This window comes from Danio aesculapii, chromosome 2 (genome assembly GCF_903798145.1).
Source record: "Danio aesculapii chromosome 2, fDanAes4.1, whole genome shotgun sequence".
NCBI classification, from domain to species: Eukaryota; Metazoa; Chordata; class Actinopteri; order Cypriniformes; family Danionidae; genus Danio; species Danio aesculapii.
The window spans coordinates 31,486,761-31,508,511 of NC_079436.1; the positions used below are offsets into that span (position 1 = coordinate 31,486,761).

The following is a 21,751-nucleotide window of genomic DNA, read 5'->3' on the forward strand; positions in this document are numbered from 1 at the left end:
TCTGTTAAATCGGCTTTAGAGTCTGCAACCTTTATGTGGTTCAAAACAAATTGAACAGAAAACACCAGGGAACAAAACATGAAATGAAAACTAAACATTAAAGGTGCAATCAGTAATTGCAGAATCAGTAGCAGCGTCAGAAAAACAAAGCTTTGTGTTTGGAAGGAGAAGAATCTTTTATTTTGGCAGAGCTGGATGGTGTTTGTTATTGTGCTGCCAGATGATACAACTGCTGATTGTACCCTCAATAACGTAAAATAATACATATACACAAAAAAATGAGTTAGAGGTTTTGATTAATGTCACAGTGCTTGTTAGAAGTCTCCATCCATCAACATATATGGTTAAAAAAGCAACAACAAATAATAACAAACAAAAAATAAACTAGTATGGCCACCATCCTGTTCCAGTGCATCAGTTTGCTAACCACACCAAGTTTCATATGAAGCCAGATGGTATATCAGACTGAGAACGTATAAAATAATTTAATAATTAGGTTACAGTGTATTTTGAATGGAAAATAAAAAAGAACCTGATTTGTTAGTCAAATTTGACAATATCAGAGACTGGATGAATAAAATAGTTAAATGCAATTGCATATGGCTTCATGAGACAAAATCAAATACATTGAATATTTTGACAGCAACATTAAAATAACAGCATTTAACAAAAACATAACATTGGAAAAAAAATTATTTGATCTATTAAGACTTAAACAATTACCGGAGTCTCTTCAATGGGAGACTCTTTATCTTCAACAGAAGCCTATGCAAAAAGAAACGTAATAGTCAGCATCATTACACACTCAGGTATTCACATGCTGAATGAATAAGTATTTGGATTCACTTCATAACTGTTACTACTCTTCCATATCAGAGCCTGGATGCTTATAAACATCTCAACTGGATCTTCATTATAGCAAAAATGTGGAATTTGATAATGTAAGGCCTTCACTAATGTACTGATTTCATAATTATTATGCAATGATTATAGAAGTGAAATTACCAGAGCCGCCTCTGTAGGTGACTCCTTTTCTGTTTCTTGGACTGGAACAGATTCCTACATGCAAATAAAAAACATTCAAGCTATCTGCAATTCCTGTAACACCTATACTTCCAAATAACACCACCTGTTTTCCTATCATATCTTGCATCTCATACATAATTCATTTTCACACGTTGCTAAAGCCAAATGGCCATTTCTAAAGAGAGTTTGCTAGATACAGTACGAAAGCAAGCACATATGCGACAGTGCAGCATATGACTTGAGTTTCTCTTATGCCATTCGTTAGACATAAGTTATAGTTACCGGGGCTTCTTCACTCGGTGGCTCCTGTTCTATGTCCTCAACTGGGAGCTAAAGAATAGTTGAGACTTGTTCATCAACAATACAATTCTCAGGCTCAACCAAAGTCTTTGTGAAAACTATTCATGTACTTCTAACTACTCATGTAAATGCAGTGTATTATTTTTATAAGACCCTACTTAACCCTATGTGAAATAAAAAAACTAATACTGAAAATAAAACAGGAGCAATACAAAAAATATGCCATTTTGACAAAATAAAAGACATTCAGAATTACAAAAGAGCTTAATCTAGACAATCTCGCTTTTCGAACTAAATAAGTTTGATGGCCACCATGCTGGCACATTTTGAATGGTTTGTAGTGGTTAAGGCACATACCTCAGCCTGCTCTGCTGCTTCAGGCTCAGCAGACACTGGAGACTCCACAGTGCTCTTTATAAACAATAGTACATAGATACGATCAGTGACTATAGTTCATTTCTGATCAATTCAGTGTGAGGGAAATTTGCAGGCAAAACAAAACTTGATGAGCGTATGACATAATGACAACAATGGCAATAACGTGATGGATGATGATGATGAAGATGACGATGAAGATGCTTAACATTCTGACAATGTGATGAAAAGCATCAACAAGCCGATGAAAATAAAGATGACGATGACCGTGATGATGATGATGTGATGAAAATAATAACAGTAATGATGAAAAACATTGATGAACATAACAAAAATGATGACAATGATGCTGATGATGGTGGAGGTGGTGACAATGTTTTTGATGATGGTTAAATTTTGACGCTTTGTCACTCACAGTGGGCGTTTCAGCGGGAGGGCTTGAAGCTGTTATCTCCTCTGGTTGTGTGTCGGTTGGAGGAGTGGTGGCAGGACCCTCTCCACCCTCAGGTTCTGAGGCTGGAGATGCTTCACCTTCCCCTTCAGCTACATCACTCTCTGGGGCCTCAGCCTCGGCTTCAGGCTTTATGTACATTTACAAGGACACAATAAGAAGTTTGCCAAATGATACCCTTACCGCTGGACTAGTGTCTAATCCACTAAGTTTAAAACCACAGTCACTTTCAGATTAGACCTAGCAGTTATCTAACATTTGAATCAAGCCATGATATATGAGTAGATGTTGTACAATCACAATTTGAGGCACAACAATCATTGGAGAACATGATAAAAATGCATTTGAAAATATTTCCCAACAAAACAGAACAGATTGCGCTCAACAAAATTATATTACAAGAAACATATATACATCATACCCACTGACAGCAATTAATTATGAGGAGTTATTTTAGGGATGGTGCAAAGCATTAACAGTTAAATGAAATCCACTCACCATCTTATCAAAGTCAGCCATAAATGTTGGGACTGTCGCATCCTAAAAATAACAGAGAATAAAAGGATAGAAATAAGCACATTTACTCATATGAAAGCAGAAATATACCCAGCTAAGTTAGACAGGAATGTTTTGTTCAACAATCATTTTTGTGAGAAATATTTTAATGGATCTTTCAAGGAACAGGAATTAGTAGGGGTCATCACAGCATTAAAAATAAAAACAACAGTAGACTTATTAAAGCAGAACCACTCTTATTTTAACCACACGAATCTGCATATTCGTTGTAAAAATGGTAAAAAGAAAAACTGTGATAAAACATGGTAACATCAGAAATAAGTTAGAAATATTTTGTATTTCTATATTTATAGATATTTCTTAAAATGGACCAACTACTTGGGGGGGAGATTTTTGTTTAAAATGATGAGATCCATTATTATTTTATCTTTTTCTTGAAGATATTTTTAAATAAACTAGAAGATATAATGACAATGACTCTTGATTAAACCACCCATTCTGATTTTACAAACTCTATGTCAAGTGAATGTATTACATAATAAAAAATAAATGAATAAATACATTAAAAGAAATTGAAAATCCACATAAATTACCGAATCTCTGAATACTAAAAGCTTTGCTAAAATTCTCAGCACAGTCACTTTGGCCACATTGACAGTAATTCACATTTTCATTATGACTTCTCTTCTAATCTACTGCAAAGAGCAACATTCTAACCTCTCATTTACCTTAGGAAATCCATTAAAAGTCTTGTTGGAAACCTAAACCGAATTAAATAAGCAATTAGTATTTAAACCCGTAAAGACATGTATTTTAATTGCACAGACTAAGTCGGAAGACTAAGATGGACTTGAAATTAGCAGAACTAACAAACAAAGCAAGCAAAGGAGAGAGAGGAGAACAGGTCTTGGGGCTGTGGACAGTGGGAAGGGTTCCTGGGTCCGAAGGGTTTTGTAGCAGGAAAGTGGTACTTCATCTGCAGGCAGGAAAAGAGGGGAGTATTCTCGCTGTAGTCTACTCTATACTAAGCTAACAGTGGCAGGAATCAGGTACCTCTTCCAGCTCGGTATCTATTTCTTGGTATAACTTTCCGTATCTTCGATTTGCGACTTCATCTTCAGACAGGTCTGAGTTCTCTGGCTCTTTGTGAATAACCCGGTCCTCTGCAACAGTACTTTTTGGATTAGAGCTGCCTTTTGGCCCAGGGAAGGAGGCAATGGGGTCTTGAGGTGGAACAGCCTCACCTGGCCAGCCTGCTGTGAAGTTTCCTTGGCCATCAGAAGAGAAGAAGCCACTGCTATCGCTCACCTCCTGCCAGGAGCCTTTACTGGAGCTTTCGGAGTCTGCAGCTGGTGGAGGAAAGGCTGCCCACTGGGCAAACCCATTGGCTTGTCCAGTGTTGTCATCAAAGACACCAGAGTCTTTTTCATCACCACCAGTCTCCTTTGTCCCAGTGGAGTCAAAACCCTTTGCCCACCCCTGGTCATTCTCGTTAAATGGATCCCCGCCACTTTCATTGTCAAAAGGATCAGGTGTGATCTCATTAGCAAATGGGTCCTGATCACCCTCAGTAGCAAAAGGGTCTGATGTGAATCCAGCTGCAAAGGGGTCTGTTGGCCACTGTCCTTCGCCTTCTGGCTGGCTCTCAGCAAACGGATCAGAATCAAACCCAGTTTTCACATTCTCTGTTGGTAACTCTTCTGTACCGAAAAGTTCACTGCCACTTGTAGCAAAAGGATCACTTCCAGAAAAGCCACTTGGATCTTGATCTGAGGTGGCAAATGGATCGTTACCAGTGCCGAATGGGTCATCCCCTGATGTGGCAAAAGGGTCATCTCCTGTACCAAATGGATCATTACTTTCAGTGCCAAAAGGGTCTAAACTCAGAGCAGATTCAGGAACATTTTGAGACATATCTGCTCCTGTTTCAGCTGGGTCTGCAAGCAGCTCGCCTGGGCTTTTTTCAAACTCTGAGACACATGGCGCTGCTTCAGGCTGATCCCAGTTGGCTGCAAATGCATCACCGCCAAATCCAGAGTCAGCAGGGGTAATCTGCTCGGGGACACCATCAGCTCTTCCCCAGTCTGCAAAGCCCACTTGGGCCACAGAACTTTGTTCTGGTGCCACAACTTCATTCTCATTCTCAGTAGATTCAAGCTCATCATCTGCACTGACCCACCCACCATTTTGTCCTGGAACATCACCCCATTCTTCAGCAGTTTCGTACTCTGACCCGGATCCATCTAGATCAACCTGGCTAGACAGGCCCCATCTGGAACTATCTGCCCCTGCACCCTCCATGGGATCCTGAATCTCCTGACCAAACTCATTGGTGAAAATGATTCCAGGCATTGCTTGTAAGCCTACTGTCTCCTCTGCCCCTCCCTCCTCTGACACGCAACCTGTCTTTTCTTCTGCCCATTCCACTTGATTTGTTGCCCAGTCTGTCTGCCCTTCCTCTACACCCTCCTGCCCCTGTCCTGGATGCTGTTGTTCGGCCTCGCCACCCCCCACAGCACAGGGATCACAGTCTGGGTTTGGCTCAGGATAATTTTCCGTATCCCAGACTCTAACCTCATCTGTGGCCGTCTCTCCTTGAGGCTGTGGTGTTGAATCTGTAGGCCAACCATCAGCAGGTGGCCAGCCCTGCCCATCCACTGCAGGTTGAGTATTTGCAGATTCATCTGTACCCGTAGTGGCAGAAGAGCCAAAGTCAGCTGCCCAGTTGGCAGTGAAGTCACCATCTGTAGCCTGATGAGGAAAGAAAGGTAACTTGTTAACTAAGGTAACCTGTTTACTATTCAAACAAATTTTCTCAACAAGATGGGGGCCAACAGGGAGTGGGGTCATGAGACAGAAGGGGTAAAACAGAATACAGATTTGTCACAGACACAATAATGAAAAAAATTTTTTGATTTGAGGAACAGAGTACAAGAATATGTGCAAACTGAGATGCTGTCACACGGATGGCATGTCAGACAGATTTAATTTGCAACAGTAATGAATAAATTAACATTTATGAAGTAATCTGCCATTTTCCAATAAGTCTTGAAAGCTGGGGTTGATTCTACCATGAACTTTAATTACATTTGCACTTTATTTATACTGAGACACTTTCATCAGTCATTACTTACGGGCTGTGCAGGTTGTGCAGCATCTCCCTAGAAATGAAATCAGAGGTATTTTATGTCAGCTTGACTGGAGTAATTCAAGGTCTGTCATGAAAATACCCTAACTATCACAGTTCATGCCAGTGCAAAATTATTACTTCAAAAGAGTTTAAATTCAGGCCACTTCTTTTGATATCAGACTCACCGTCCAAAGATCCCAAGGTAGTGTCTGTGTGAAGAAAAAAAAAATAATAATTTAAACAAAAAATGTTCTTACTTACTGACTGATTAACACTCCATATTAATTAAAAGTAGAGAAATGATTGATAAGCAAGGTGGTTAGAAGGACCTGAGATACAGGTGATTGGGTCTGCCCAATAGGTGTACTGGTATCAGGCTTAAATGGATCAAAATCCAGATCCAGAAGAGATTCTCCGGGCCTCTCGTTTGGCTTAAGAAAGAACATAAAATGGATCCAATTTTTAATTGTAGTAAAACTCCTGACAAGGACATTGGGTTATAAGTTTTTGGAAGTAGCAGAGGACTACAGCGAATGTTCACTCACCTGTGGTGATGTAACACTGATCTCTGGAAATCCTCCATCGAACAGGTCGATTATCTGCTCTTGTTGAAGCTCCCTGGTTGGAGTAACTTTTGGAGGAGGTGGTTTTGGAGGTCCCATCTTCAGCTGATATAAAGAGACAACATATGCAGCATTAGACCTCATAATTCAAAACCTCACCAATAATTGTAAGTCTTATTTGTACTGCACATCATGAATATACTGCAAATGTAAATATTGCAGAAAACCTGGACAATCACAAAGGCTGTGTGTTTTGGAATAGTTTGGTTCTACCTGTGAAGGTGATTTGGGTCGAGGTGGGCCAGGAGATGTGGGCCTCAGTGTGTGGTTAGGACTGGCTGCTGGGCTGCTGTCTGGACTCTCATCGTCAGGTGGGCTGGGAGTCCTGGCTAATCGCAGGGGCCCAGAGTCACTGTCAACACAATGAAACTACAACTATTAAAAGAACACAACTGTCTTTTGGATCTTGCATTGTTACCTTTTTCATTCACACACTATCAGATTTCTTTATAGAGTTTTTTATGGAGAACAACCTGTTCAGCCTTTGCTATATAACGTGTTAAAGAGCTGGTCTCACTTTGCAGGAGTTTGTCAAAGTACTTTTAAATGGATTTCTATCACAATCAGCTTATTATCTACTTTATAATTTTAATTTCATAATGATGCAATTCAAGAAAATTGGACAATGTAGAACATTCAAAGCTTTGAAATCACAAAAAGCAATAGTTAAATACAGGAACAACCAAGGATTTTTCAAAATAGCTGCCCCCTAAAGGCTTCTGACACCACCAATCACCAACAAGGTCTACGAAACTAAACACAATCATCATCTTTCTCAAGCACAGTGCTGTTCAGCTATGGGGTCTTCTGCAGTACAAATCAATTTTGTACAGGCTATTTACTTACTCAAATGTGTTCTTTCACTAAAGTGGTTACCTTATATTAAACTAGGAACACATAAGAGAAAGTAAAACTCTTAATGCCTACATGATAGTCTATATGCTATTCCACTTACCGTTTCTCTCTGTATCAGGAAGAACACAAACAGAGCCAGACCATACAAATGTTTAATTGTAAGCATTTAAAGGCACAATTATGGTAACACTTGTTTTCTTTTGATTTGTTAAGGTTGTAACAGATATTAAACGAAATAAGATTCTTCAATCTATGGCCCATCTATTTTTCTACCCCTACCCCTACCCCACCTCGAAACAGAGTGTGAAGGGGAAGGGAATCAAAATTTACCCCTAAGAAATGGGAAACCACCACAACACCTGCACACGTCATCATATATCATCGCAATCTCTTGCTTCATATGAGATTGCTTCATATGAGTCTTTATCTTCAGGAAATCACTGAAGGCATGTATTATGTTATCATAACAATATCATGTGGCAATAAGATCGTAACTGTACTGTGCATTTACACAGTGGCCATATTCATCAATGTAAACACACGAAAACAACATTACCATAACATTGCCACTAGACATTTCTGACAGGGTATTCGAGTGTAAGAATGTTGTGAGACTACTGTACAGGAGTTATTATTATGGATTATAGATAGCGAAATTTAGCGGTTTTTATTTTAGCATTTTTTTTTAAAGCATGACGGTAAAACACGAACGCTGTTATGAATGTATCAAAAATATGCTTGTTTGTTGTAAAAATTCATAATAATGACAAAAAAATACTAATTTGTGCATCTCTTTACTTCCGTGTGCAGCCATGCTACCGTTGTAGATGGTGTTTTCTGGGAAATTTTTTTTACCCCTTGATTTTGAGTTTGGCCCTGAAAAATCTTTGTTTTAAGGGGTATCTAGCCCTTCCCCTTAGCCCTACGCCTTCAAGCTAAAGAAAATTAGGACACCTCTACACCTTCATGTGAATGTGCAAAACGAGGGGTAAAGGGAAGGGCTGAGGGGTAGAATTGGGATTGGGCCTATGTCTACTACAGAGAACCATCAGTTCTACTATAATATACAGTACACTGTACTTTCTGGGGATGGAGGTTAATGGAGGTTTCTTACCTGGGTGCTCCTTGAATCGTGAACATTTTGTCTGAGTGTTGTTCAGCGAGCTTATTCATTACTTCATACAGCTTATGACAGAGCTGGATCCAAAACATAGAGAAAAAATAAATGTAAACCAAAAATTACTTATTTAGGTATGGTAGTGCTATTGCTTATAGACCCTTTTCACATTTATGTATTACTATTAGTGGAAGTCATCATAGTTGGGTAAACTTAAAGCGCAGTGAATAGGAGAGCACAACAAATATTTTTTTTACAATCCTATTATCTGAATAATAAAAGAAACTCCATGATGATGGTGTTAAGATTTTAGAAAAAGGAAAAAAATTGTGAGAGACTGATGAAGAAAGACAGAAGAGGGAACAACGTCACATTAACTGTCCTGGCCATAGACACCTCACATGAGCGGTAACTTGTTTTTTTTGTAAATTGATGCAAAGATGATAATACATGTGTAAATACATATAAATGTACATAAGTAAAAAAAAAAATCTAAATATTAAAACCGTTCAATGATTTAAGATTATGTTGACCATTAAACATGTCATAACAGTCTTGTGAAGAGGGTTCATTGCTATTTATATTAATTGCATGTCTTTGAACTCGGACATTATCACGTGATTGGTAATAAAAAGTATGTAAATCACAATATTTTTCAAAATTATAATTCGTAATCACCATCATAAACAATTAATGCTCAAATGATTTCAAAGTGTTTTGAATGTAAAATGAAGGGAAACGGTTTGTACTACAACAAAAATAATAATTAGAAGACAAAAAAGCACGTCACTGCAGAGATGCATTGACCTCAGTGCTGGTCACGCTTGCACAAACAGAGCAGATCTTTGCAGTAGCTTCAGTACCGAGCTGCACTGAATGCCCCTTCTGGCAATGTAAGTCTTTAACAATGCACTGATGCCCACTGACGGCCACATGCTGTGTCTAATAATAAACACAATATACCATGTAGAGTTCATTGTTGAAACAGTACAACCTTCAGCGTGGACTCAGAATGACGGATAAACTGCCAAATGATAAATGGAATGTGTGGATCTAAAAGAAAACACAAGCATTCACTTGTCTCTCTAACAGTAGAATTAATGCACTTAAAAACACTCTCATTTCAGAAAATGAAAGATTAATTTTTTTAATCTCACACTGAACAACTGCTAAAATATATGTGCATATTTACTGTATGAAGCATGAATATCAGTATTCCACCTACACTTATCCAAAGGGTGAGACACTTCAAAGAGCAGCTATATGTTTAATTTACACATTCGGGTATCTGATTTTCAAAAGATGAACTACATTGTTACAGAGGTAAAAAGCCTCATAAATATCCCTGAATGATTTATCAATGTCTCTTCTGCTGTTTAGAATACAGATACACAGAAATATCTGTCTTTCATGAGTTTTAGCTGCGGCACAATGGACAGCTTGAATCGGAAATGAGATCCAGAAAAGCATGAGAACTGAAAGAAAGAAAGCTCTTAAACTGACTTCATAAATGCTTGAATTTTATCATAAACCATCCTTGAAAACACAGCAGCCTGTGACGGCTCTAATAAAGCCCTCATGCAGCAGGAACTGTAGTCAGGATGTCAGTCCCAGGATACTCATGCGACTAGAAAGAACTATGACTCACAAAGAGGAACATCGTCTTTGTGTTTCCCGAGCACCCAGTTTTTTTATTGTTTGTGACAGAAATGTCATGTTCTATAGCTTTATGCAGCAACATTTCCATCTGTTACTATAGTCATTGTCAGATTATGTGATTTGGACTTCTAAATTCTTGTTAAATCATGGACAAAAACACATGAGACTACATTCTTGACCAATCATTGTGCATCTTTAATGAGATGCATTAAGTCATTGAGAAATTGGAACTACCAAGTAAAGGAAACATCTTCATTTGTATAATTCCTGCTACAGTATAGCAGCACTAATACCACCATGTGTCTTTTAATTCGGCATGTTTGAAAGCCATGTATAGAAGAGGTCCTGTTCTATCGGTCAACATCATAGATGTAATGAAACTTTTTTACAAATGCTTTTAGTTAGAATGCCAATTGTCATCCACTATGACACACAACATGAAATAAAACGATTAACATCCCAATGTAATTTATAAATAACCATTGGACCTCATATTTAATGGATTGTGGCAAATCAGGCTTATATTTTGTAGTTTGACCATAGCATTATAAATTAAGCCAACTCACAAAAGAAATCTCCCTGTGGAAACGGGCTTCCAGGCTTGAGACGTTCTTGAAGGTGCTCACATAAAACCCCACCCGACTGCAAAGAGGAAAGGAGAGGAATAATAATTAGGCTCCAGCATCCAACAAGTGCACAATGTGTTGAACAAGCATCTGGAGAATGTAAAAAAAAAAGAAGCAAAAAAACAGATGGAGAATAACGATGTGAAGACTTTGTGCATATATATATATATATATATATATATATATATATATATATATATATATATATATATTTATATATATATATATATATATATATATATATATATATTTATATATATATATATATATATATATATATATATATATATATATATATATATATATATATATATATATATATATTTATATATCTTTTCTCTTTAAAATAGACCTTAAAATGACTGATAGAGAATTTTAGCAGAGTAAATGGGTAATCCCTGGGTTAACATCCTTATTTGCATATTTGTAATGCCAGTGCCATTAATTGTGACCTGTTCACATAAATAACATTGTGTATCCTTATATTAATATTGCCTATATTATAAACTGCTACTAAGCTCTCTTTCTTAATGGACTTGTCGTATTATAAAGGTTAGAACAAAAAAAAGCCTCTTCTTAATACCAACTGACATATTTTCAGTGGAGCAGTGGTTAAAACATAGTGCTAACCGTGCTTATAAAATTGAAAGTGTAAAATGTTCCTAGGCCAGGGGCTAAAAGCAGGGTTTAAAAAGATAAAAACACAAGGTTTAGTGGAGTGTGAAAATCCCTAGAATGTTTCTTATGAAAATCTATGATAAAAAACAGGAAAGCACATCTAAAGGCAAATGTGTTGCACAAGCACAAACTTGTCTGAACCTTAAATAGATAGTTCACCCAAAAAGGAAAATTCTGTGCTAATTTACCCAGCCTTCCTTTGGTTGAAACCTATTTTGGTTTCTTTCTTCTGTTGGACTCAAAAGATATTGAGTGAGTAAATGATGGCAGAATTTTGGGGTGAACTTTCCTTTTAAACATTATTACCTAAGCAATACATTAAAGCGGTAGTTCCATTAAAAAGCTGAAAATTCTGTCATTATTTACTCACTCTTCACTTGTAAGTAACCTGTTCGAGCTTCCCTCTTCTCTTGAACACAAAAGAGCTATTCTGAAGAAAACTGGAAACCGGGTAGTCAATGATCTTATTTCAAAATACAAAAAAGAAACATTTGAAATTATTTAAGCACTTGTGAAAAGCTTTGAAACCACTTAAGGGTGAGTAAATAGCGAATAAATGTTCATTTTGGGCTGAACTACACCATTAAAGACATTTTAATCCTTAATAAACCACCACATCAGAATTCATGCATGTAAGTCACCACTCAAAACTAAAATACTCCAGTCCACACTTGAAAATAACCCTAAAATTCTAAATAATAAATAGTGACAGGTTTTTTTGACGTCTGCGACAGTAATAAATGTATCTCAGCCCCTTTTCTCACTGGCCTGTGCTGAAATGAGCGTAGCTGCAGGGCTGGTACAGAGAGGAAGCTGCCGATTGGATGTATTATATAACCATACTGTTGCTCCAGTGAGCAGACAGACCCGCTCAGCTCAAAACAACACACTGCTTACCAGAGCATATTCACCACAACCTAAACACACATTACTACATACAGACACATTACTTGTATTACAATCACAATCAATCAACACTCAAAATATCAATAAAGTTAGCTAAAGGCGTAGTTCACACAAAATTGATTAATATTTATTATAATAAAGTATTGTATTTTCGAAACAATAACATAGCATTTAATTCACTTGCATTTATGTATTTAAAATCACTTTTTATCTGTTGCACCTTGTTATGGTTCTTTACTATAAAAGAAAATAAACTGATGACTAATTCTAGACACTTACATTCTGATCACTTTGAAAAAAAATGATGAAAAAATTATTCCTGTTGTGTAAATCAGCATATTTATGATGGGTTATCACATTTATCGCACCAGTCCTGCTGTTATCATCTAGGCATGGGTTGGTATAAGATTCTGATGGTATGATAACCTTGGATAAAAATATCACAGTTTTATGCTATCACTGTATTATGATTACTGCTCTAAAATATGTTCTAAACTTTTTTTCCTCTTTGAACACAATATATTTTATTTTGGGAAACATTTAGAATATGACTGAATAAGTGACTCAATTCCAAAGTTTTTATTATTTATTTTCTCCCATGTGGCACAGATTAAATATGGCTCATGTACGTGTAAGCAGGAAAATATCACATGGATTCCAATTTACTCAAATCAGATTCAGGCCTTGTTCTATGGCCTATGTGAAAATTTATCCGATATGAATCGGATTCATGCCCTCGTGTCTACAGTGTAAGCAGGTAGATCGGATTTTCACCTGTCAATGCAAGTCGCGGGTCATTAACAACCTTAGCTAATGACGTCAACTCTGACGCTTTCATTTCGGAACAGACTTCAGCTCCCAAATCTTGAATCTCATACACGTGGACTAAAAAAGCTTTTATATTGTCATGTAGCACAAGTATTTAAGCATGTTAACGAGAGAGAGAAAGAGTGTGCAACATCCGCCACGTAACCAATATAAACTATTATAAAACTGTGGTATACGTTGCCTGCATAAATCACACAATGGACATTACATTAATATGCCTACTAGTTTAAAAATGCCTAGATTAAAAGAAGATAGCAAAATGAGAACTTTTCTGTCATAAACTATAGTAAAACAGCTTGTCAAAAAGAATTTAAAATATTTAAACCCTGTGAACACATTGAAAACAGGAATGGAGAAAAGAGAGCTCTTTTATTATCAGCTGTCAGTCAGCGCCTGCTCTTTTTTTTTTTCCTGGTCATTGTGCCTTTGCCGTGTGCTGTATAAATACAGACGATCGGATTTTAGTCACTTTTAAAAGATGATGTAAGCAGGTCAGCAAAAAAATTGGATACAGTTACAAAATCAAAATTGACCATCAAGATCTGCAGTGTAAATGCAGGTTACATCGAAAATGCAAAAAAATGACACATTCCCTTCAACCCACACAGTTTACTACCGCAGAGATCCTTTAAAAATCCAGATTAGCTAAAGTCAGACAATCTATTGCTATACTGCACAAAAAGCAAGTATTTTTCCAACAAGACAAATAACATTCAATCAACATGAATTTACAGTTGATAAATTTGCCCTATTTTTTTTAACACTTAGCTTTTAACTTGCAGTATATTCTATTCATTTTTAAAATATGGAGAAATCAGCACCTTACCTCTTCTACTACATGCAACAGCAGAAACGACATGGCATGAGTGTTCCCAGCTAGCATGCTGTGCAACTAATGGATAAATCGGGAACACTGGATGTACATGTACATTGCAGAAAGGCCTTTGGTCAAATGAGATCAATATTATCGGCCAGAGCCTTGTATTGTCAGGCCACCACCAGGCTTTAAATATAACTGACACCTCTCTGTGAGTACAATAATTATGCTGGGTATGATACAGCATAGCTTTGGTTATATAAGAGATTGATGTCTTATTTTTGTGCTAGACTTGCATATAATGTTGTATATGAAGGGGTCAAAACATGACCTACAAAGAAAAAAAATGTACAACCAGAACCATCAGAATGAGACAACTTAAGCTCTCTATTGGTATGTTTACCTGTCAATGATATGCAATAAACAAACAAAAAAGGTTTGCCTTTTTTGTTTGTTTATTGCATATCATTGACAGGTAAACATACCCATGCATATAGTTGACAAATGCATATAGTTGACAACAGTTGTGTCCCAAATGACACACTTATATATTCTTATGCAATTATACACTCAGCCGTGTAGTGTATGAGTTTAGTGTCATCCTAAATCGAACATACAATTTCATTCATTCATTCATTCATTCATTCATTCATTCATTTTCCTTCGGCTTAGTCTCTATTTAAGAGGTCACCACAGCGGAATGAACCACCAACTATTCCAGCACATGTTTTACAATTTCTTACTAACCGTAAATTCAACATGTTTCTATGTCATGATGTTTAACAGTTTTCAAATTAGTGAAATAAATTACCCAACTATTAAACATTACCTGTAACAGACAATCGATTTGTGTTTGGACAACATGAAGGAATTAATTAACAAATTAGTTTTTTTACAAATTTAACTGCATTTAACATAAAACAATTAAGTTGTGGCTAAAAAACTCAATAATTGTGTTTTTGTTTCATCTAATTTTAAAAAAAGTAGTTTGGATAAACAGTAAACGTAATTTTTTTAAGTGTTCAATGCATAGATCTCAAACTGGATTCCTGGAGGGCCGCAGCTCTGCACAGATTTGCTCCAACCCTAATCAAACACAGCTGATCCAACTAATCAAGGTGTTCAAGACTACTAGAGACTATTAAGCAGGTGTGAGTTGGAGGTGGTTGGAGCTAAACTATGCTAAACTGCGGACTTCTAGGAATTGAGTTTGAGACCATTGGTTTAATGCATCATGCAATTTGAACAAAAGTATGGACAACAGATTCCTCGTACCATGTTCATGCTTGCAGTGTTGCCATGTCCACTTATTATAAGCATATTCGGGCTTGTTGATTAGGCTTGTGCTTTGAAATGTGCATTTTTATTTGATGTTTGACGTAATCTCAACTGAAATATGAAAAGAGGGCGGGATTTAGTGTAATCCCTCCTCTTTTAAAAAACAGCCATGAGCGGTTAGTTTTTCTCATAGCTCTGCCAGTAAGAGTGGTTGATCACAAGCGCATCAAATGTGGGGCGTCTGAATTACTGAATTACAAACACAAATTTGATATAAACTTTTCTGATCAATGCGGAAAATGCAATAAAGAGACAGGAACTCTATATCATTGTTGATGGAAGTGTCCTTTCGTTGAACATTTTTGGGAGCATTAAAACAGGATATACCCAAATGTCAAACTGTGTATTCTAAATATTTAAATAGAATAATATAATATAATATAATATAATATAATATAATATAATATAATATAATATAATAATACATTAGTTTATTACATGCAAACCTTATAAAAGCTTGTTTTTGGAAAAATACAGAAAGCCCGCATTTTGGACAGTAGTTGCAGGAATTGTCTTATTGTTTGGCTTTAGAAAAATGTACTTGTATAGTAAATTTATAGTATCATGCCAGATACTAGAGAGCATTTGATTGGTCACGATTTGATGAGAAACTGAAGTATGAGGTGACGTGAATAAAACCATTAATCTATTTGAGCGGAAGTGACGAGCTACAAGCTTTACATGTTTATATCTTCTAAGCGCAAATGTGTGCTAGCATGTAGATGTCCTAAAAACGAACAATACTAATAGTAACATCTAAAACATTTTATTTTAGTTTCATGGGAGCTTTAATGTCACTATTCCATTAATCCACTCTTCCAAGTGTAGAAGTCGACGAAATGTAGAAGAGTAACCAAAAAGAGTGACCAAGCTTATTGAGACGGGGATACTAGCCACCCTCTAGAAGCGCCCCTGTGTTTAACCTTAAATTGCAATAGCCAATCTTAAAATGTCTCACCTATCCCAAAGTGTGGGCAGCTCATCCTGCAGGCCAACATTGAGATCATCAAAAACCCTCTGGGCCTTTTTCAAGTCCTCTTCAGCCTACATGCACACAGATATGACACATAGGTTCAATCAGAGATAGCAGTTACAAAAGTAGTACACAACTACAAATAGTGTTCAGGACAAGCAAAAAGACTCAATTACTTTTGCAATCCTCTTGTCATTCCTCATGGTTGAAGTCTGAAGAGTCTCAAGATGGTGCCGCGCACTGTCATAGTCAATTAACTTCCTGCTTCTCTTCGCCACGCGCATCTGGAGGGGGGAAAAACACTTGTGGTTACGATGGTTACGCTTCAGCTCAATGGACTTATTCACAGCTCTGGCACATGCTTCAGCCTAAATGCTTTGGCTCATGAAAATATGAATACATTATTTAAAATGAATTCACGAGTAGAACGACACCTTGAGATCTGGGAACTGAGTCAGATATGTTTCCAGCGTGTTGATGGTGGAGTCCACCAGTTTCTGATGGAAGTCCTCCCACAGAGCGTCACAGTTCTGCGAACGAGACGGGACAGACATCAGCCAGATTAACACACCTCATTGTGAGGGCTTTAACACACAATCTACTTCACAAGGCTTTAAGGAGAGACACTGCAGGCAAAACACTGTTGTTTCCTGCACCTGTCTGTCTCTACATTTGGGGATTTTCATAAAGGTGTTTTTCATTGTAAAGAAAACGTCCAAAATACACTTTTAAAGGTATCGTTTTCCCCAAATGAAAATTGACTCTATTTACTCACCCTCAATTGGTTTTAAATCTTTATGAGTTTCTTTATGTTGTTGAACACAGAAGAAGATATTTTGAAGTAAGCTATAAACAGGTAATCATTGACTTCCATAGTAAGGAAAATAAATACAGGTTACAGGTTTCCAGCTTTCTTCACAATGTCTTTACATTTCAACAGAAGAAAGAAACTAATAAAGATTTTAAACAAGTAAAGGGTGAGTAAAAGAACTATAATTTTGATGTGTACTTAGTTGCACTTTATCAATATGTGTTTGTTTCATATACAATATACATTTTAAAGCCCGTTTTCTCAAAATAATTTTTTTCTTCTGCACTGAACAATAAATCTCCAGTTCAGCCGTACTTACAGTTTATTTTACACTTTACAGTTTTACAGATAATATCTGATATGTATTCTGAAGGGTTTTACAGAGATTGCGTGAAAGAGTGCGTGAAAATCCCAGTAGATCTGCAGTTTCTGAAATACTCAGACCAGCCCGTCTGTCACCAACAACCATGCCACTTTCAAAGTAAATCACCTTTCTTCCCCATTCTGATGCTCGGTTTTAACTGCAGCAGATCGTCTTGACCATGTCTAAATGCCTAAATGCATTGAGTTGCTGCAATGTGATTGGCTGATTAGAAACTTGCATTAACAAGCAGTTGGACCTGTTGTATCTAAAAAAGTGGCGGGTGAGTGTACATTTTATTCCACAAAAATATTAAAAATTTATGTTTCTAAAAAAAAAAGTGTTATAAAAAGAAATACTCAAAATATGCACAAAAGGCAAAAGAGAAGAATTTTAAATGTGACTTCAAATAATGTTCAGCTATCTGTATAGAAATGTCGATATTTAATGAAATAATACCTCATTTGCATAGTTAAATATAACATTTTAGAACAGTAATGCATAAAATGTTCGTGATTCTTAAATCAATCAACTGGGGAAGTGTAAAGGTGACTATTAATATTTTAAACCCTATTCACCTACAGTGTCTTGGCTTAATTGTTATTCTGCAGCTTCTGCAACATAAACAGATGAGTTTAGGTGTTGGATTTATGATTCAGCAGTAGGGAAATTAAAATCTAATTACGCTCTTACTCATTTACAGAGGATGCGAATCAGACTCAGGAAGCTAAAATCATCGCTCTGCTCCCTCGGTGAGGTGCGAGTAAACAAAAACCAGCGTCCTTGGCTAAATTAAATTGAAACCCTCTGAGGACAGTGTTGAGTCACAGCCTCACTCTCATACTACAAATGACATATGCCATTATCCACTATTAATAACTCACTCCCTCAAACCACATCATCTATGTTTACAGATGCGAGGGTTGATTTATTATTTTTTTTCTTGTTTAGTGAAATCATCAGTTTGACAGATGAACTTACGATCACTGTCAAGATAAAAAGCTGTCCATATGTAACATTCTCTGCTGTTAAAAAGGTGTTATAAAATGTTAAACAGCTTTATATACACACACATACAGATTTTCCAACACATTTTTAACATTTTTAAAAATAGTTTAAATATCTAATTTCTTCAATATCTAATATCTCTTTTCATCTGTCTTTGCCCTGATAATTGTTAATAATATTATTGCCTCAGCCACATCACCCTGCAGCCCAAGACCGGTTACTCACTGAAGCAGGAATGAGTCTGGTCAGTACCTGGATGGGAGAAAACTAGGTTGCTGTTGGAAGTGGTGTTAGTGAGGCCAGCAGGGGGCGCTCAAGCTGTGATCTGTGTGAGTCCTAATACCCCAGTAAAAGTGAAGGTGACACCATACTGTCAGTGCGTGCTGTCTTTTGGATGAGATGTTAAATCGAGGTTCTGATTGTTTGTGGTCATTAAAAATCCCCTGGCACTTCTCGTAAAGAGTAGGGGTGTAACCCTGGTGTCCTGGCAAAATTCCTTCCATTGGCCCTTAACCTTTATGGCCTCCCAATCATCCCCATCCACTGAATTGGCTCTATCACGGTCTCTCCTCCTGGTGTGTGGTGAGCGACCTGGCACCACTGTCCTGTGGCTGCAGTCGCATTATCCAAGTGGATGCTGCACACTGGTGGTGGTGTGAAGAGACCCCCCTCTAATGATTGTGAAGTGCTTTGGCTGTGTGGCCATACACAATAAATGCCCATACACTATTTAATGGCTTAACTAGGTTAATTGTACACTATATACACATAATTTATACTACGTACACACTTATTAAAATTTGAGGTTGGTAAATCTTTTTATTATTTTTTTTATTAATTTGACAGAAGTACCTAATTGGTTAAATTAAATGTATTAAAAAATAAAAACAGCAAAATTAAAACATATTACAATTATTTAAAATGTGTTGCCTATAATATAACACATTTAGAATAAAATAAAATAGTGGATTGTTTTATTATTAATATTAATATCATTATTATATACAGTTGAAGTCAGAATTATTAGCCCCCCTGAATTATTAGCCCACCTGTTTATTTTTTCCCCGATTTCTGTTTAACAGCGAGAATTTTTCCAACACATTTCTAAACATAATAGTTTTAATAACTCATCTCCAATAACTGATTTATTTTATCTTTGCCATGATGACAGTAAATAATATTTGACTAGATATTTTTCAAGACATCTCTATACAGCTTAAAGTGACATTTAAAGGCTTAACTAGGTTCATTAGGCAAGTTAGGGTAATTAGGCACATCATTGTACTGTATCACGATAGTTTGTCAATGTCAATTTTATTTATATAACACTAATAAACACAATCAGAGGTTAATTAGGTTAGGCAGGTTAGGCTAATTAGGCAGGTTAGGGTAATTAGGCAATTTACTGTATAATGATGGTTTGTTCTATAACCTTTCGAAAAAAAATATATTATTATTATAAAAATAAAAATTATATAAAATAAAAATTTAAAACTGCTTTTTTATTTTCTAGCCAAAATAAAACAAATAAGACTCTCCAGAAGAAAAAATATTATCAGACATACTATTAAAATTTCCTTGCTCTGTTAAACATCATTTACGAAATATTTAAAAAAGAAAAAAAATCAAAAGGGGGGCTAATTATTCTGACTTCAACTGTGTGTAAAATATTATTAGAATATTGATCTTAGAATATCAGCATGAGTTTACATACCTGTATATGCTGTTTTCTAAATAAAAATAAATAAAATCCAATAAATATATAAAATAAAATACTCTGTATTTCTCTGAATAACAGTTATAGACATATCTACTGTAATGCCAGCTATTAAATTTGCTGTACGGGAATTTAAACAGCCCTAGGATTAATATGACCAGCAGACGTGACCCCTTCTGAATCGATCGTATAAATCGCCTGTGAAATGCACAGGCATCGCCTGCATAATAGACCTTAATGGCTCAGTGACTTGACCCCATTTTCAAAAGGTGCAGCATTTTTAGATTTGGCTCTGATACTGAGGACAAATCCTTCCCTGTTGTGAGGGATTGTAAAAACTCCTGCAAGTTCTTAAACCCCAGAACTGATCAGGGCTGGTTTTGCCGAAAACAATGCATCTTAGCTCTTAAGAGCACTCTCCATGTTATGTTGTTCTGAGCGCTCTAAGTTATGTCGCAATTCCATGTATGTTTCCCAAAATGCATGTAACATGAACATGCAATATCTACGTGCTACTTAACAGTCGCTGTCCATTTGCAAAGTGCTGAAATGTAACCTTATCCTGAAAGTATTATCATCTGCTGTGGAATGACAGTCAAGACGAGCACCTGAAATGGCTGAAGAAAAACAACTTTCCCAAAAGATGGCCAATATGTGGATGTTGTTAGTCCAGCGAGTCATTAACAGATTTTTTTTGTGCTAATACCTAGTTTTCATTGTCTTTGTATCAAAATGAATAAAAGAAGTAATGTAGGAAATATGTTTCAGATATTTATTTATTTCTCATTTTCAGTAATTTCTAATGATTTAATTTATAAATTCATTTAAAAAGACTAATAAAGTATCCAATGAAGTATCAAAATCTTAAATAAAATCACACTCTACTTGAAAAGCATTAAATAATCTGTCGATTGTCTGCAGGTGACCTCATAACTCCATCTTCTCTCTTCTCTTGTCAAGTGCTAGTTACGTTACAATGCTTTCAGGAAACCGGACTTAACAATATCTGTTGTGCAATCATTTTTTACGATGTACTTAGGCTTACAATGCTTTTGGGAAACAGAGCCCACAGCATTCTTTAGTAGGAAGATGATTTCTAATCTTGAAATGAACACAATGCCAAAGGTCATTTGCTTAATTTTCACTCACTTTTCCGACAGATCTTAAAAATATATTCAGAATAGATTTTAAAGTATTATTACTTGTCTATAAATCACTAAATGGCCTAGGACCTCAATACCTTACAGATATGCTCACTCACTGAATACAAACCTAAAAGATCCCTCAGAACATTAGAATCAAGTAAATTAGAAATTCAAAGGGTTCATTCAAAACAGGGTGAATCCACCCTCAGCTATTACGCCCCTCGCTGCTGGAATCAGCTTCCAGAAATGATCAGATGTGCTCCAACATTAGGCACATTCAAATCAAGACTGAAATCACATCTGTTTAGTGGTTCCTTTACTGAATGAGCACTGTGCTACATCCGACAGATCACACTATCATGTCTTTCTTTTCTTTTTCATTCCTTTAAAACCACTTTTAACACATTTTAATCTGGTTTTAATCATTTTTATTCTTTGTTGCTTTCTTGTTTCTTTTATTCTTGTTAATGTAAAGCAATTTGAATTACCAT

At 36.3% G+C, this 21,751-nt stretch overlaps 1 protein-coding gene across 3 annotated transcripts in view; it reads right to left on the minus strand.

Annotated features, from left to right (window-relative positions):
- Positions 1–21,751, minus strand: part of amph (amphiphysin) — a 43,914-nt gene that overhangs the window by 4,514 nt on the left and 17,649 nt on the right. For 2 of the 3 annotated variants that reach the window (XM_056477333.1, XM_056477326.1), the window contains exons 5-20: positions 16,653–16,748; positions 16,395–16,502; positions 16,204–16,289; positions 10,619–10,694; positions 8,391–8,473; positions 6,635–6,773; positions 6,344–6,466; positions 6,128–6,229; positions 5,984–6,007; positions 5,803–5,829; positions 5,243–5,419; positions 2,651–2,692; positions 2,117–2,281; positions 1,684–1,737; positions 1,006–1,059; positions 724–765 (exon numbers count right to left, since the gene is read on the minus strand). In XM_056477333.1, coding sequence (XP_056333308.1) covers positions 724–765; positions 1,006–1,059; positions 1,684–1,737; positions 2,117–2,281; positions 2,651–2,692; positions 5,243–5,419; positions 5,803–5,829; positions 5,984–6,007; positions 6,128–6,229; positions 6,344–6,466; positions 6,635–6,773; positions 8,391–8,473; positions 10,619–10,694; positions 16,204–16,289; positions 16,395–16,502; positions 16,653–16,748 — 1,398 coding nt within the window. Of the gene's footprint in view, positions 1–723; positions 766–1,005; positions 1,060–1,308; positions 1,357–1,683; positions 1,738–2,116; positions 2,282–2,650; positions 2,693–5,242; positions 5,420–5,802; positions 5,830–5,983; positions 6,008–6,127; positions 6,230–6,343; positions 6,467–6,634; positions 6,774–8,390; positions 8,474–10,618; positions 10,695–16,203; positions 16,290–16,394; positions 16,503–16,652; positions 16,749–21,751 lie in introns of all 3 variants that reach the window. The other variant, XM_056477318.1, reaches the window with a different exon arrangement.